Below are 18,473 nucleotides of genomic sequence, written 5' to 3' on the forward strand. Positions count from 1 at the left end.
CCGGGATAAAAGTGTTTTCCGTGTTCTGGGCACACAGCATCTGACATGTTTCCTAGAAGGAATGAACTGACAGACACACACAGGGCAATCCTCAGAAAGGCGTATACAAATCTCCCTATCCAATTTATCGACAGAGCATTTCCTGGATTGGTGGTGTGGGAACCTGGACGTAAAATCTTGGCATTTTGCGTTTTCTGGAATTGGGAATAGGTCTATGCTTGGTTTGCCCCAACTTCTGAATAAGCGGTCCAGTACCTCTTGCTTTATCTCCCATTGCTGCGAGTAGTTTCCTTGACTATTCAACCTGTTTGTCTCTGTGTTATTCTGTCCCAGGAGGTGAATTGTTACCAGAGTTGTGTGTCTTTGGATTGACCATTTCCATATCTCCTGCGCTAGTCAGGACAGCGGGAAGCACAACATTCCTCCCTGTTTCTTGAGGTAGAACATCGTTGTCCTGCTGTCTGTTTGGACTAGAACTGTCCGTCTCTTTATGTGCACTTTGAATGCTTTCAATTCTAGAAAAACTGACTTTAGTTCCTGATAATTTACGTGTTTCGAGGTGTCCACGAAACTGGATTCCTCTGACCTTCAGGTTGTCCATGTGCTCTGCCTTGCCCTTGAGGGATGCGTCCATCATTATGGTCACTGTGTAGGCTGGTGACCTGAAAGTTCTCTCTATTCTTACATTTGCCAGGTTCCACCATTCTATTTCGTTTTGCACCCTTGTTGTGACAACCACTAGATCCTCCCAGCTTTGTGGCTTCTGACCAAGCAGTCTCGAAAGCAAAAAGAGGGTAATGCATGATGCCATCATGGCCATTCATTTTATGACTGTCCTCACTGTCATGACTGCCCCTTCTAGAAGATGCGAGTTTGCTCTGCAATTGTTGTCATTCTCTTGGGGATGCAGTATGCCCATGCCGTTCTTAAGTCCAGGGTTGTTCCCAGAAATACTTTCACCTGTTCCAGGTGTAATGGTGATTTCTTGTGGTTTATGGTGATTCCGAGACGTTGCATGGCGATTACTCCTGGGATTTTTGCTTTGACTTTGCCCTTACCAGCCAATCATCTAGGTGTGGGTAAACATGAATACCCTGCCTTCTCAAGTGTGCTGCCACTGCCGTCTGGCATTTTGTAAACACCCTTGGTGCAGAATTTATGCCAAATGGTAGTACTCTGAATTGGCAGTGTACCCTATCCAAGACAAATCTGAGGTACACCGTGGTTATCTGGTTTATTGGTATGTGCAGGTAGGCATCATTTAGATCTAAGGTTGCCATGCAATCCCTCTTTCACAGAAGTGGGATCATCTCTTGTAGCTTTGTCATTTTTAAGTGTTGAGTCCGTATGAACTCGATTAGATATCAGAGGTCTAGGATCGGCCTCAGTGTCAAGTCTTGGATTAGTACTAGGAAGTACAGTGAGTAAATGCCATTGCCTGGCTCCCTTGGAGGAAATCTCTGTATGGCTTGTTTTTGGATACGTTCTTTGAATTCTTTTCGCAATTGTGTGAGTTCCTGTTTCTTTGAAGTTCTTGCCCTTGGAGGAACATGCAGTGGTGGCCTGGTGAGTTCTATGCAGTATCCATGTCCTATTATGTTTAACATCTAATTGCCTGAGGGGATTGTCCTCCACTCCTGAAGGAACCCTCCTCTTCTGGACCCCCACTGGTGTCCTGTGGTGGGACTGTGGAGTAAGTGAGTCACTTGCTTGTTGATCCCCCTCCTCTTGGGGACCGCTCTCTTCTTCTTGACCTTCCTCGAAAAGGCAGCCTTGCTGGGTGTTGCCATTGCTCGTGGGCCAGCTGCTGTGTCACCTGATGAGCGACGCTTTGCTGCTGTTGCTGGTGTTGTTGGTTGGCTGGAAAGTCCGCCCTGCCTGTTGGTCTTCTGGCAGCCGCTCATCCTCTTCGAAAGGACTCTTTGAACTACAGTGCTCCCATACCTGTGCAGTGTCATTGTCCTCTGTTTGTTGCAGTGCTACGTCCACCGCCTGTCCGAAAAGGGCTCTTTCCCTCTCAAGCACCGGCTTGCGATAAGGGTTTTGTCAAAGGCTTGCCCAATTGGTGTACTTTGGTTGAGTCCTGTGTGGCTGCTTATGTTTGTGCTAGACTTCAGCCATCAGGTATTTCAACACTGAGGCTGCTTTTACGGACTTCGAGACCAAGGACTTAACGTCTGAGGCTGTCGGCGGCTTTATGACGTTCTGTCATTTTCTATCAGCGCATTTTGTCGCCTTCTTCAACACTTCGACCTTTTCCGATTCAGCTGCAGTGTCTTCGGCATCCGACTCCCCTTCTTGCGCTGGTTAGGCCTCCTCGATGTTCTCCTAGTCTTCAATGGATAGGGCAAGGTCTTTCAGGGATTCTTGTGTGTTGTGGGTGCTTGCAATGGCATGGTGTGCTAGTCTTTGTCAGAGTCGTATCTGGAGTGTCTTCAGCACAAATTTGGCGCAGCTTCACTATCTACGTCTTTATGATCTTTCGGCAGGCACAGATTGCAGACCTTGTGTAAATCCAACCCCGCAAACTCGTGGTGAAACTTGGGGCAGAACTTAAAAGGGGTATTTTCCTTGACCTTTTGCTGCCAATCTCCTCTTAATTCCTCTGCATAATGGGATTCACCAGAGGGTCCTCCATGGGAGTCCCCTTCTCTAGTCTTCCATTCTTCCCATGGAGTTCGGTGTTTGTCAGTGGTAAGCCACTGGCTTTTCTCTGGTCTTTCCAAAGATTCTTCGGAGCTCCCCCGTCGCGCTTCCAAACCCAACAGCGGAAAAAAGAATCTGAAGCTAGCGACCATGTACAGGAACTTCGGTGCGCCGTCTGGCGTCACACATGGGGATGGGCTTACCACCAAATGGTGGTCAATGATGCCCACCACCATAAAAATGAAATAAAAGACAAAAAGAGACGAATACGTTTCTGGACCCAACCACTAGATGGCGAAATAGATGTTCAGTATGCAAAACTTTCTATTCTGGACATTTTGTAGGGGTAGACTGGCAATATGCACCAGGACACAGTCTGGTTCACAGTGAGTCCTCTATACATTTTCTGTCTCAAACTGACATGGAGTGGTGAATGGGAGGTAGCATCAGTGCCCAACAAAGAAGCACATTTGCTTGGACCTGCTGCAATAAGGGACACAAGTAATGTTGGGTGAATAGGTAGTGCAAAGTGAAAATGGTGGTATAGGATGCAGGGTGCATATGCTGGTTTAGGGTAGATAAGAGCGTGTTGGTGATGTCGGGGCTAGGAGATGCTGTAGGGTGAGGGTGTAGAGGGCAGTGTTGATTGTAGGTGTACGACTTAGGGGAAGACGTAGATGCCGGTGGGCAGTGCAGTGCCTAGGTGGTACAGATGTTCACTATTAGGTGGCATGAGTGTGTCGATTGGTGATGAAGTGGTGGGTTAGTACAGGATCCATGGAAATAGTGTAATGTTGTAAGAGGTTGAGGCAACATAGGGTGTGGGTTATGGTGTAGGTTAAAGGAGGATAGGTGTAATGTGGTGGTGTAGGCACACTCCTTGTCCTACTTCTAAGCTTCCACAGGTTTAAGTCAATCTCACTGGGAAAAGATCAATATCCCTGAAACAGTAAGTAACCCTGCCTGTTACTCATGTGGCACAGCATGACCACTACACTGCACTATTGTCAATGGCGCTAAACAAAAACTGTATATTACACACCCAGAAACAAATGTAATATTAATCCATTGCTGGCTCGCGCTGTGGATGTTTTTGTTGAGGATCTCGTGCTTACACACTTAGATTTGCAAATGACAGACATGTTTTGATCATAAAAAATGGTATGTCACAGCAAGAGACAGAGTACGTTGTTATACTGTAAGCAATTTATTAAAAGCAATTAAGGGTGTAAAACCTGCATATAAATACATAACATTTCCTGCAACTGGCATACTTCTTTGATAGGCACATTGAGCTAACTATGAATCTTTCTTAAATAGCATTATTATCAATTATCTGCATATTTCTCATGATACATGATGGCCAGTCTTCTGAAGAGCTAAGTATAATAAAGCACTATCCAACAAACCCTAGTCAAAACAATCTTGTTCAAACCCCTGATTAACAAGATGCCATAGAAAACTAAACACATTCAATCAATACGTGACTTTTCTTACCTTCAACACAGCAATGAATGGCACAAAGTTAGCCCTCTGCAGTCCATTTTTATAAAGGTCTGAAAGAGAAAAATTCTATTAACCTCCCTACTTCATCTTGAAAATACTGCTCACAAAGATGCCATTCTAGCAAAACACTGATTCGGATTTAAAAAAGCGGGAAAGAGATAACAGACACTGGCTTCGATTTCGAATGATTCGAATAGCTCAAGTGCCAGGAATCGTTAACCAGGCAACAATAAATAAAATAAGATTTACACCTTCAAGAACAGCACGTACAGTGTATATGAGACACACATTAGAACTCCCAACACACTACATATCGAAGATAGTTATTCACTTTAAATGTTACTTCTTGTGGTATTGAATGTTATAACAATAAACAAAACACAGAGTACTCAGAGTCTGTTACACAGGGTGGCCAAGTTGTGCCCTTCTCAAGAGTAATTATTTGTCTCTAATGCTCAAATGCAGTGCTTTGTTTAGGACATAGGCTCTCACCCAATTTTAGGTGGAATGCTTTACCATAGGGTTCCTCCTCAAACCACAAACAATTGCTGTGGTGTGGGGCACAACTCCCCCTCCAGCTCTAACGAAAGATGGTCCCTACGAGGGCTAGAGGTGTGGGTGATGGCGCAGAGTGCAACAGTGAGGGAATATAAATTAAAACTATCACTTGGTGGAATCAAATTTGCTTATTATGTCCGTAAGGGAATGGATTAAAGAGTAGAATCCTCAAGGGTCTGGATTAAAAAGTGAAAGGGGACAATCTCCAACCCAAATGTAGAGAGATTAACATGTTTCAGCCTGTCTATTACCCTTTAATGAGTGTGGAGGCATTCGTCAGGACCTATAGTCTAGTTACTCTTCCTATCAAGTAATGGGGAAAACTACTACGCTTTAGCAATAGAGACAGCTAATTACCCTTCAGGTGGGCACCACTTGACCACTTTGTATATCAGACTCTAAGTACTCCGTGTGTTTTGGAATTATACTATGATTAATACTATTGGATCCTTAAATACTTCTTGGCCCTTTTTGTGTATTGAATGATATAAACCAGGAACAAGAAATGGTACGAAATTAGGGCCTCATTTAGATTTCGGTGGATGGGTTATTTCATCACAACGGTGACGGATATCCAGTTTGCCAAATTATGAATCCCAAAATATCCTATGGGATTTGTATTTTAGTGGATGGGATATCCATCACTGTTGTAATGGAGTAACCTGTTCGCCAAAATCTAAATCAGGCCCTTAGTTTTACCCTACAGAAAATAAAGGAAGAGAATAATGAGCGAGTATAAGTCCAGTATAAACACTTCCAAACTTGAGGTTCTAGTCACATCTCCATTAACTCACCTTTTTATTCAGTAAACCCACTTTTCAGACTACAAACAAGAGAATTAGCATCATGGTGCCATATTTTCAAACTGGAACTCTAGAGTAGATATCATGGAAATGCTTTACTAAACGTTTTAAGAATTTTCGAATAGTAGAAGATCAAAAACACATGTGCTATCATTTTTAGCAATTCATTTTCAATCCAACCATAACATAAATAAGTACTGTAAAAGCCGACAGGTCTGGCGTTGACTGCTAACCTTTTGGCTTTGCTAATGTTTTGTTTGCAAATGGTTGCTGTGTAAAGGAACACACTGTATAAAAACAAACATGGTCTAAAAGCCATTATATCTATATCTATCTATCTATCTATCTATCTATAAATATATATATATATATAAATATATATATATATATATATATATATATATACACACACACACAGTTTGCCTGTTGAGAGAGAGCCCACAAAGGTGAGTGGAGTATGCCTTCATTTTTATTTGCAGGAAACAACGGAAACCGCTTGATGCCTCGCAGAAAAATCAAGTTCAGCCCAACGCGTTTCGTGTTGATCACTCCGTCAGGGGCTCTGGGCTCTTGACTGAGTTCATTCCGCAGCTGTTTTTCAACAAATTTTCATAACCCTGCCTTAATGGGCGTGGCCACCCCTGTGGCCTGATGGTCGTTGTGGTCCTTGCTCAAGTGAGTTGCCGCATTGATCTCTTTAAAGTCCTGATTAAAACCAAGTGGGTTGAGGTAAGCATATGGGCTTGTTCACGTTGCTTATTGCTTCCTCGCAAACTGGCTTCACCCTTCCTTAAGCCAATGCACAAATTGACGCACCAGCAGGACTGCACGACGGTACAGCGGTGCTCTCTCGCGACTCAGGCTGAGCTGCTGAATTCATACACACACAGTTTGCCTGTTGAGAGAGAGCCCACAAAGGTGAGTGGAGTATGCCTTCATTTTTATTTGCAGGAAACAACGGAAACCGCTTGATGCCTCGCAGAAAAATCAAGTCCAGCCCAACGCGTTTCGTGTTGATCACTTCGTCAGGGGCTCTGGGCTCTTGACTGAGTTCATTACGCAGCCGTTTTTCAACACATTTTCATAACCCCGCCTTAATGGGCGTGGCCACCACTGTGGCCTGATGGTCGTTGTGGTCCTTGCTCAAGTGAGTTGCCGTATTGATCTCTTTAAAGTCCTGATTAAAACCAAGTGGGTTGCGGTAAGCATATGGGCTTGTTCACGTTGCTTATTGCTTCCTCGCAAACTGGCTTCACCCTTCCTTAAGCCAATGCGCAAATTGACGCACCAGCAGGACTGCACGACGGTGCAGCGGTGCTCTCTCGCGACTCAGTGGTGTAAGAACAACAATGTCCCAACTGGTATTAATTAAAGACAATTAGTAAAAATATGTAAAAACATTATCTAAAAGGAAACAAGGAGACTCTATATAATTCTGACAAGTGCTAAAAGCATCATTTTATGTATAAAAGTTTTTTTGGAATGGAAACAAAATTATAGTTTACAGTTATAGCAGCACTGCAGTATATAAATCACAACAACTGAAAAAACAACCCAAATTGTACGTGGTGCTCTAGGTGTAACAGTGAAAACCAATATAGCGACGCAGGTGACAAGGTGAAACAGCGTGAATGGCGCAAAGTGACTAGTGAATAATTATACAGTGTATTCATTGATATACGGCTGTTCCAGATAGATTAGGAGTTAATTTCAGAAGTGTTCAATGTGTTCAACCGCTTCGTATCTCGCGCCTATATTAGCGCTGAAAAGGTCGACGGCGTTTCGATCCAGGTTACTACAGGATCTTCATCAGGACTGGGTCGTGGGCAGTGCTGGGGGCCGTTTAACTGGCAATCAATCGCCGGTTGACAACAATAGCCTAGAGGTATGTTCAGCTTCTGGTTCAGGAATAGCAGAAGTAGCTCGAGCAGTTAGTTCCGAAGTGCAAAGGGACTTCCTGGTCCGGGTTCGAGTAGTAGAGTCCCGTGGCAATCCCGGGTAAAAGTGGCTTCAATGTGGCCGATCACAAGCGTGCTCAGTTGGCTGTGAGTAAATCCGGGTCAGAGATATCGAGTCACTTGTAGATCCCAGAAGAAGTTAATTTCTAGATCGCCGATCCCTAACGTAGTCGGCTGGCTGAGAATCACAAGGTGAGTGGAGTATGCCTTCATTTTTATTTGCAGGAAACAACGGAAACCGCTTGATGCCTCGCAGAAAAATCAAGTCCAGCCCAACGCGTTTCGTGTTGATCACTTCGTCAGGGGCTCTGGGCTCTTGACTGAGTTCATTCCGCAGCCGTTTTTCAACACATTTTCATAACCCCGCCTTAATGGGCGTGGCCACCCCTGTGGCCTGATGGTCGTTGTGGTCCTTGCTCAAGTGAGTTGCCGCATTGATCTCTTTAAAGTCCTGATTAAAACCAAGTGGGTTGCGGTAAGCATATGGGCTTGTTCACGTTGCTTATTGCTTCCTCGCAAACTGGCTTCACCCTTCCTTAAGCCAATGCGCAAATTGACGCACCAGCAGGACTGCACGACGGTGCAGCGGTGCTCTCTCGCGACTCAGTGGTGTAAGAACAACAATGTCCCAACTGGTATTAATTAAAGACAATTAGTAAAAATATGTAAAAACATTATCTAAAAGGAAACAAGGAGACTCTATATAATTCTGACAAGTGCTAAAAGCATCATTTTATGTATAAAAGTTTTTTGGGAAAGGAAACAAAATTATAGTTTACAGTTATAGCAGCACTGCAGTATATAAATCACAACAACTGAAAAAACAACCCAAATTGTACGTGGTGCTCTAGGTGTAACCGTGAAAACCAATATAGCGACGCAGGTGACAAGGTGAAACAGCGTGAATGGCGCAAAGTGACTAGTGAATAATTATACAGTGTATTCATTGATATACGGCTGTTCCAGATAGATTAGGAGTTAATTTCAGAAGTGTTCAATGTGTTCAACCGCTTCGTATCTTGCGCCTATATTTGCGCTGAAAAGGTCGACGGCGTTTCGATCCAGGTTACTACAGGATCTTCATCAGGACTGGGTCGTGGGCAGTGCTGGGGGCCGTTTAACTGGCAATCAATCGCCGGTTGACAACAATAGCCTAGAGGTATGTTCAGCTTCTGGTTCAGGAATAGCAGAAGTAGCTCGAGCAGTTAGTTCCGAAGTGCAAAGGGACTTCCTGGTCCGGGTTCGAGTAGTAGAGTCCCGTGGCAATCCCGGGCAAAAGTGGCTTCAATGTGGCCGATCACAAGCGTGCTCAGTTGGCTGTGAGTAAATCCGGGTCAGAGATATCGAGTCACTTGTAGATCCCAGAAGAAGTTAATTTCTAGATCGCCGATCCCTAACGTAGTCGGCTGGCTGAGAATCACAAGGTGAGTGGAGTATGCCTTCATTTTTATTTGCAGGAAACAACGGAAAACGCTTGATGCCTCGCAGAAAAATCAAGTCCAGCCCAACGCGTTTCGTGTTGATCACTTCGTCAGGGGCTCTGGGCTCTTGACTGAGTTCATTCCGCAGCTGTTTTTCAACAAATTTTCATAACCCCGCCTTAATGGGCGTGGCCACCTCTGTGGCCTGATGGTCGTTGTGGTCCTTGCTCAAGTGAGTTGCCGCATTGATCTCTTTAAAGTCCTGATTTAAACCAAGTGGGTTACGGTAAGCATATGGGCTTGTTCACGTTGCTTATTGTTTCCTCGCAAACTGGCTTCACCCTCACTTAAGCCAATGCGCAAATTGATGCACCAGCAGGACTGCACGACGGTGCAGCGGTGCTCTCTCGCGACTCAGGCTGAGCCGCTTACCGCAATCCACTTGGTTTTAATCAGGACTTTAAAAATCTTTTCATATGTAATGTTAAAGAAAGACTAGCAGCGATAGTATGTTTACACTGTTTGTTGCACATGTGATACTGGAGGTCACCACCAGGGGGTGGTGATATTCTTCAACAAAAGTATATAAAAAAGCATTCAAATTCTGACTATGTTGCAGCGTGAACAAGGGGACCTTTGCCCGAAACGCGTCGCTGGTTCTATGGGTTTTGTTAAATAAATAGCATCTTGCTGACTTTGCTGGTCCGTCCCTCTACTTGCTGGCGTGGAAGCGGTGTCTGCGAGCGCAGAGCGTGCTGAGGAGGAACTTTGTTTCCATATGTGAACGGAAGTTGATTTGCTTCCGTAACGGACCCCTTCATCGTAAGTCGGCAGCCGCTAGCAAATCGCTGTTTCTGGATCTCTAGTGAGAACTACAGCAGCTGTCCCTGGGCTAGCTGGAATTGAACCGAGAAGTGCTGGCGGTCGGAGCTGCCCCACAGGGTCGCGTCGGAGGACGCGGAACACGGAGCGGTTCCCGCCATCCACGAGTGGTGAGTCTGACAGCAATATTACCCGGTGGTGAAGTTAAGCAGCATAATTTATGCGGGCATAAGAATCACGTTTGCCTGCTACAATTCGAACCCACAATAGAACAAACAACATGAACGAAGAAGAGATTGACAAATTGCGGGAGGAAGCCGCTCTTACTATGTTTGATGGGACTGATAACCCCTTAGGTCATGACAAGGCACCATCGCAGAGTGGTACCAACACGGCACAAACGAGGAATTTAAAGTTGTTGTTTAAAGAGTTGGAAAAATTACGTAAAGCAGAGTGCACTAAATGGTGGGAGCATAAACCCCTGAGCAAATACGAGGAGGTTGGTCGTGTTCCCCGGGGGTTGCGCATTCTCTTGGCGCCAAGTTTCGATAACCCAGATCCGGCTATGCTGCAAGAATGGGGCGAAAGCAATCTTGCCGCTTCCATGAACCTTGTTTGCATATTAATCAAATATGCTGCCAGCGATCGTATGAAGTTGTTGGGGCAAATTAAAACAATTGAAACGGAAATAAATGCTCGCCCGGAACTCCAAGAGATTAAGAAACTGACAGATATTATGAATGAACAGGTGCGCAAACACGAGGAAAAAATAAAGACACGCAAGGCCACCATATTCACTCGAGATGCCGATGACTATCGTTATGGCAGGATTTTTACATTCTCATGCAAGTATAATACGGCTAAAAGACAAGCGTATACTAAAAAGAAAAATGCAATGGGAAGTAATACCAACAACACTATGCCTGCCTCAAGCTCCAACACTATGGCATCAGGCGCTGTGAACAGTGAAAGCAATGAACCTGGTAGCGACATCTCATCCCTAACAAGCGCATCTAGTGTAGACTCTTTATCGTCTTGTTCTTCCAACTCTGATTTAAACTCAATAGGACTGGAAACACTCAACCTCCAGCAAGAAATGGATTTTGTTGTGGAGGAGAGGCTTCAAACCCTGAGGTCATGGCAACCCAATTCGCAAACAGGCAAAGGAGGAATCAAAGCCGGAAAGCACGACGGCGCAAACGGAAACAACGCCGGTGCACAACAACAACAAAAAAAGAAGAAGAAAACATGGGGGAAACGCCATTAATGGATAATACGATTATCAATCTTTCCAATGTTACCTTAAACAAGGCAGAAGAACAATTACTATCATTGGGATTGAACTATTCACCTGTTCAGAGTTTCAATTATGCCATGACCACGGTAGATTTATTTTGCTTCATAAGGAAACTAAAATTGAAAAAACATTTCGCTTTGAAATCCGCTAAAGATCTTAACAAAACAGACATTTTAGGTGAAGAAAATGTACCCAGCGACATCAACCAACTATGTGCTGCTGACACACACACCTTTCTGGATGCAAACGATTTGCTTGACTCTCCCAACAATTCAGAAATGGATCCTGATGAGGCCACACAAAGTCGCTTGAGCAAAATATCCATTTCTCAAAAGGGTGCTGGCCTAAGTCCATTTAGAAGTAAATCCAAATATATCCCTCTAATGCCTAAAGATGCAATAGACATCTTCCACGACTGCGTTACCAACGACTTCAAAAAGCTTTATTCAAAAGTCAACAACAAACACAGAAAAAAGGAGATACATATCAAACGTGCCTATGATAAGTTGATGAAAACATTGGGAAACAATCATGAAATCGTGATCAAGAAATCGGACAAAGGGGGTAATCTAGTAATTTGGCCCAAACAGGATTACATCAGTGAGGCCAAACGCCAACTTGACGACCCCCTGTGTTACGTTAAAGCCTCACACAAAGAATATGAGAACGCCAAGTGTAAATTACACAAGATGTTGGGCCAATGGAAAAGAGCGGGCTTAATTTCATCAGAGGAGTACAAATTTATGTGTATTAATTTTCCTGTTTTGCCATCTCTTTACCTTATCCCAAAGGTACACAAAGCTGTGCAACCGGTACCTGGCAGGCCTATTGTGTCTGCTATTGGCAGTGTGGGTGAAAAAGTTGGGGAATACATCGATTTTTTTCTCCAAGACTTTGTAAAACAACTTCCAAGCTTCACACGTGACACTAGTGATTTTATTAGCAAAATTGCAACTATTGAATGGGATAATGATATGTGGCTCATCTCATTAGATGTAGAGGCGCTTTATACAAGCATTGATCACGAACAAGGACTTTCAGCAGTGAAGCATTATCTTTCCAATCGATCGATCATATATTATGAACATAATAAGGTCATTTTGTGTCTCATGGAATGGTGCCTCCACAATAATTTTTTCTCTTTTGGTAAAGAGATTTTCAGACAGCTCAGAGGGGTGGCGATGGGGGCCTGCTTCTCTCCCAGCTATGCGTGCTTGCACGTTGGCTGGTGGGAGGAGCAGGTCCTCAATGTGCGCCACAAAGCGTGGATGGATGGCCATGTGAGTTGTTTCTTGAGGTACATAGACGATATTTTTATAGCTTGGAGAGGTACCAAAGAGGAAGCCCTTTTATTCATTCAAGAGATAAATAACAATACCCTTAATCTCAACTTTACTGCGCACATTGACAAAAACAGAATCCAATTTTTAGATGTTGAGGTGTATGTTACTAACTGCACACTTAATACCACTCTTCACAGAAAACCTACCGCGGGCAATGCTACGTTGCACGCAACTAGCATGCACCCTAGACACACCATCTCAGGAATTCCCTATGGCGAGATCTTAAGGCTAAAGAGGATTTGCAGTTCTCCTTCTGATTACGAAACTTGTCTAGCAGAACTCATGATACGGCTAAAGGCGAGGGGTTATTCTGATACCATCCTGAAGACAGCCATTGAAAAATCTTATCTCGGTCCAGGGAAAGTCTCTTTCCGATGATAACTTCTGTGGCAGAAACCCCTATCGTAACAGAGCCTCAAGTTGAATACCCACGCCTGATCACTACATACAGTAGAGAGGATAGGAAAATTAAGTCCATAATCAATAAAAACTGGCCCATTGTCCTTAGTGACCATATACTTAATGCCAGATTGCCTGCATCCCCTACTGTTACTTTCAGACGCGCTAAAACTATGGGTAATTCCCTGGATAGAGCAGCCCCTGAGCTCAAAACTAAAATACCTTGGCTACGACCTGCTCGGGTTTTTTTTAGATGCTCAAGCTGCCGTGCTTGTAAATTTGGCACCACTATCTCGCATTACTCCACTCCGTTTAGCACTATTGCTAAACCGATTTTGGGTAACTTCTCTTGTAAAACAGACCATGCTGTTTACGTACTGACATGCACCTGTGGGCTTAGATATGTTGGCAGCACTAAGCTCCAGGTGCATGTCCGGATATTGCAGCATTTACGGGCAATATTACACAGTGACCCGGCCTAACCGGTCGCCCGTCATTTCAAAAGGGTCCACAATAATGACCTGACGTGCCTGAGTTATTTTGTTATTGGAGCAGTCCCATTTCATAAAAGAGGGGGTGATCGTGAACTTCAGCTCAGAAAATTGGAGACCAAATTCATTTTAGAGCTCGACAGCCGTTGGCCAAACGGGCTCAATAATATTGAAGAAATGCACCACTTCCTGTAGTATATGACTTTATACATCTAGATACTGCAGAGTTTGTCTATTGGTCGTTCAGTTTCTCCACTTTTGGTGCCTTTTCTCCTAGTTAGGTTCCCTATTAGGAGAAACCATATCTAAACACCAGTGGGGTTGTTAGCATGAGTAGTGAGCCTTGGGTGGTAAAATTACGTGATCACATTAGACAAAGATCTTATTGTGAAGTTTTTCTTGTAATATACACTTCTATTTCTTTAGGTTTATATTATATTTTTGTATATATCATTGTATTTAAGTTTTTTAACTTATTTCCCTTGATGTTTACATATGAACTGTTTATATTGGTATATTATAAAATCTCTTTCACTTTTTCTAGAGTATTTTAGATCAAGTTATAGTGTGTCATGATATGTACTTATTTATGGGGTATGGTACTATTTTTACATATGCCCATTTTTAACTTTTTGATACTTTTTTACCATTTGTAATTTTAGGGAACCAATAATTCAGTCATACAGTTATTTATGAACTCAGGAATTTGAGAAGTTATGTATGTATGAAATTTGATGGTATCTCCGTTCGGATGGTAATGCTGCTGATTCTTGCATTTTGCACTTCTGACTCTTACACTTTGCACTTTTTTACACTTTTTGCACTTTACCTTTCGCTGCTTATGCACAGATTTGCACATGTTAAAAGAAATGCTACAAATGACCTGATGGGGTAATTATTCAACTGCTAGTTGCTCTGAGGATCATGATTATTGTATTTATATTGTCATTATATATTTTGCTAGTTTAAAGAAATTCAGATCTTTGATGACTGGCAAATATTAGCCTCTGAACATGTTTTACTATTGATTGTAATTTGGGGCTTCTTTTAAATTACATGGATTTAACCAGTAATAATCTTTTCATATGCAATGTTAAAGAAAGACTAGCAGCGATAGTATGTTTACACTGTTTGTTGCACACGTGATACTGGAGGTCACCACCAGAGGGTGGTGATATTCTTCAACAAAAGTATATAAAAAAGCATTCAAATTCTGACTATGTTGCAGCGTGAACAAGGGCACCTTTGCCCGAAACGCGTCGCTGGTTCTATGGGTTTTGTTAAATAAATAACATCTTGCTGACTTTGCTGGTCCGTCCCTCTACTTGCTGGCGTGGAAGCGGTGTCTGCGAGCGCAGAGCGTGCTGAGGAGGAGCTTTGTTTATATATATATATATATATATATATATATATATATATATATATATATATATCCATCCAAAGAAACCCTCCTGGAAGAAAGGCAGAGGCCACAACGGGGAACAGTATGAAGGCTTTCTTTATTGCAAAGTTGGACGGCACTCCGGGCGTATGCATTTCCGCTGTGTAGCTTCGTCAGCGCCCAGCGTGGTACTCTAGAGGATGGTCGAGTGCCTGTTAATAAAATGAGAGTTCATTCACTGCCACATTTGTAGATCGCTCCGCCCTTGGTGATGCCTGACAGCACCAATCACAGCGTCTCAAGAGTGCAAAGCACTTCATCTCCCAGCATGCAGTGTTAAACTAGGAAAGGGCAGCCAGATGGTAGCGCGACCCACAAAGTAGCACTCAATCACTTCTCTCACTGTTGCCGTGTCCCCTGCAACGTACAGCCTCCTTGGGTCCCCAACTGCACAACCTTCGACATCAGGGATCAATTTCACGGGGGTAAGACCGACAGTGCGTCTCTCCCAATGCGGAGTTGATAACTCCGACACCGCTGTGTTTTTCCCTGTTGGCTGGGGTGGGCCTGATCTGTTTCAATAACTTGAAGAGAAAAGTTTCTCGCCGAGGCAAGAAAGGACGCCAGTATGGATCAGGCCAACTTGCATGCAGGGGCCTCTGTAAATTGCCGCTGGCTGGCAATTGTCAATATCCAAAGAAACCCTCCTGGAAGAAAGGCAGAGGCCACAACGGGGAACAGTATGAAGGCTTTCTTTATTGCAAAGTTGGACGGCACTCCGGGCGTATGCATTTCCGCTGTGTAGCTTCGTCAGCGCCCAGCGTGGTACTCTAGAGGATGGTCGAGTGCCTGTTAATAAAATGAGAGTTCATTCACTGCCACATTTGTAGATCGCTCCGCCCTTGGTGATGCCTGACAGCACCAATCACAGCGTCTCAAGAGTGCAAAGCACTTCATCTCCCAGCATGCAGTGTTAAACTAGGAAAGGGCAGCCAGATGGTAGCGCGACCCACAAAGTAGCACTCGATCACTTCTCTCACTGTTGCCGTGTCCCCTGCAACGTACAGCCTCCTTGGGTCCCCAACTGCACAACCTTCGACATCAGGGATCAATTTCACGGGGGTAAGACCGACAGTGCGTCTCTCCCAATGCGGAGTTGATAACTCCGACACCGCTGTGTTTTTCCCTGTTGGCTGGGGTGGGCCTGATCTGTTTCAATAACTTGAAGAGAAAAGTTTCTCGCCGAGGCAAGAAAGGACGCCAGTATGGATCAGGCCAACTTGCATGCAGGGGCCTCTGTAAATTGCCGCTGGCTGGCAATTGTCAATATCCAAAGAAACCCTCCTGGAAGAAAGGCAGAGGCCACAACGGGGAACAGTATGAAGGCTTTCTTTATTGCAAAGTTGGACGGCACTCCGGGCGTATGCATTTCCGCTGTGTAGCTTCGTCAGCACCCAGCGTGGTACTCTGGAGGATGGTCGAGTGCCTGTTAATAAAATGAGAGTTCATTCACTGCCACATTTGTAGATCGCTCCGCCCTTGGTGATGCCTGACAGCACCAATCACAGCGTCTCAAGAGTGCAAAGCACTTCATCTCCCAGCATGCAGTGTTAAACTAGGAAAGGGCAGCCAGATGGTAGCGCGACCCACAAAGTAGCACTCGATCACTTCTCTCACTGTTGCCGTGTCCCCTGCAACGTACAGCCTCCTTGGGTCCCCAACTGCACAACCTTCGACATCAGGGATCAATTTCACGGGGGTAAGTCCGACAGTGCGTCTCTCCCAATGCGGAGTTGATAACTCCGACACCGCTGTGTTTTTCCCTGTTGGCTGGGGTGGGCCTGATCTGTTTCAATAACTTATATAAAATATAATAATATATAAAACGCTCAAACACTCCTCCGCTTTCGGAAAAAGAAGAAGAGCAGCACTCCGGGGAGTTACTTAAACAACGTGCAGTTTATTCCAGCAAAACAAACGTTTCGGCAAAACACCTTCGTCAGTGTCACAGCCCATTTCCCAGCATACACATTTAAATAAGGTCATGTGATGATTCATAGACAACAACAACAGGGGACTCGTCGGAGGAGGAGCTTGGCGGGCATCCGAGATGGCCGCGTGAGCACAGCGCTCTCCGGACCCCCGCCGCTCCCGGCTTAATATCCTGCTTTAATCCTGATTTTTTGCGAGGATTCATATAGAGGACGTTGGGCTGATCTACCTGGACCTTTCAGAAACTGATTTGGACATCGGGTGCCTGAATTATGTTCAATTGAACTTTTGGGCTCCACCCTCGAAGTACGCCCGGGACTGGGTGAGGTTCGGTGGCCGTCTTGGAGTTGAACAACAACGGCAGGGGGATTGGTCTTGCGGGTCCCCTTCTTAAGTTTCGGTTTCGTTTCTGCCTCAGACTGGGACACTGGTGAGAGGGTCGGGCCAGAGCTGCGGCCGGGACACGAGTGGGTTGTCTGGCCCTTGGCTGCACTGTTCCTGGAGTGGGCTGCCTCTATCCTGGTGATATCCCTCTTGTAGTCCTTTGGTCCCGGGGCCTCCATTTCTGGTGCCCGGTCCGTCGACCCTGGTGACTTTACTCGTGACGCATCTTCAAAATGGCGGGCAGAGGGGACCGAGAGACGCGCAAGACGAAGACACCGCTGCGCGGGGGTCCGGTTCAATCCAATGGTATGGATCGTTATATCCACTCTAAAGGGTCCCCCGGAGCTGCCCTGCCCGGTCCCATCGCGTCCGATCAAGTAGTGGATGCGTCGACGGAGCCCTCCTTGCAGGACATCATGGGCGCCATTTCTGGCATGAGGGAATCCATAGGCCAACAGTACGAAACCTTGGCCCACAAACTTGACACTGTGGCAATTGAGGTGAATTTGATTCGAGCCGATCTCTCCAAGACGAACGAAAAGGTGAAATCGTTGGATATCAAATCATCCAGCCTCACGACTGACGTCTCTGATATTCAGACGGAGATTGGCAATCTCCGTAGGGTGAACGATTTCATGACCCGGCGCTTGGAGGATTTTGAGAACAGGGCACGTCGCTGTAATGTTCGCGTGGTGGGTGTGCCGGAGAATCCAGAACCCCACTCGGTTGATCTCCTGGTTGAAGTCCTCATCCAGAACCACCTTTCTCCGTCTGGCCTTAGTAAATTTTTCGCAGTGGAGCGCGCACATCGTGTTCCAGGGGGCCAGGGCAAGCCGGGCGCCCCGCCGAGACCTATTATTGCAAAGCTTTTCCACTATAGAGATCGGGACGCTATCCTGCAGGCCTCGCGGGTGAAGGGCCCGGTGGCCTTTGAGAATGCCACGGTGAACTTTTATCCGGACTTTTCCCAACAGGTCCAGAAGCAGCGTATGGGATTTCGTGGTGCCAAGAAGCGTCTTGGGGACATGGGGATGCGTTACGCAATGCTCTTTCCGACTAGGTTGCGGGTGGAGTATAATGATCGTACTTTCTTCTTTGATCGGCCAGATGCTGTGAATGACTGGCTAGACTCCCTGCCTCATCGACCTCCTGAGACTGAGTCCGAAGCCCACCCGGGCGGTGCTGAGGGTGGCGTAGAGAGCTGAACATTTTATCTTTGACTGATGCCTTGTTTTGTATACCTTCTCCAGGGATGTAAGCCTATGTTCCTCTACCTCACATGTGTTTTGATGTATGATCTTTTTCTCGTCATTGGTTTGATCGGGGGGCGGGTGGGACAGAGCCTTTCCTCCTCCGGGGTCTTTGTGTAGAATAGGGGTTCTTGGGCGACAGGCACACTGCAGGTTGGGGTGGCTTTTTAGCTTTTTGCAGGGGTGCAGGGTGGGGGGTGTTTTCTTGTTACCTGGGGGGTG

General features: G+C 45.2%; 1 protein-coding gene across 1 annotated transcript in view; it reads right to left on the minus strand.

Annotated features, from left to right (window-relative positions):
• AFG1L (AFG1 like ATPase) overlaps positions 1–18,473 on the minus strand; it is a 562,248-nt gene that overhangs the window by 219,108 nt on the left and 324,667 nt on the right. The window contains exon 7 of the mRNA XM_078648410.1: positions 4,144–4,202. Coding sequence (XP_078504536.1) covers positions 4,144–4,202 — 59 coding nt within the window. The remainder of the gene's footprint in view (positions 1–4,143; positions 4,203–18,473) is intronic.

Source organism: Lissotriton helveticus, chromosome 6 (assembly GCF_964261635.1).
Source record: "Lissotriton helveticus chromosome 6, aLisHel1.1, whole genome shotgun sequence".
In the NCBI taxonomy this organism is placed as follows: Eukaryota; Metazoa; Chordata; class Amphibia; order Caudata; family Salamandridae; genus Lissotriton; species Lissotriton helveticus.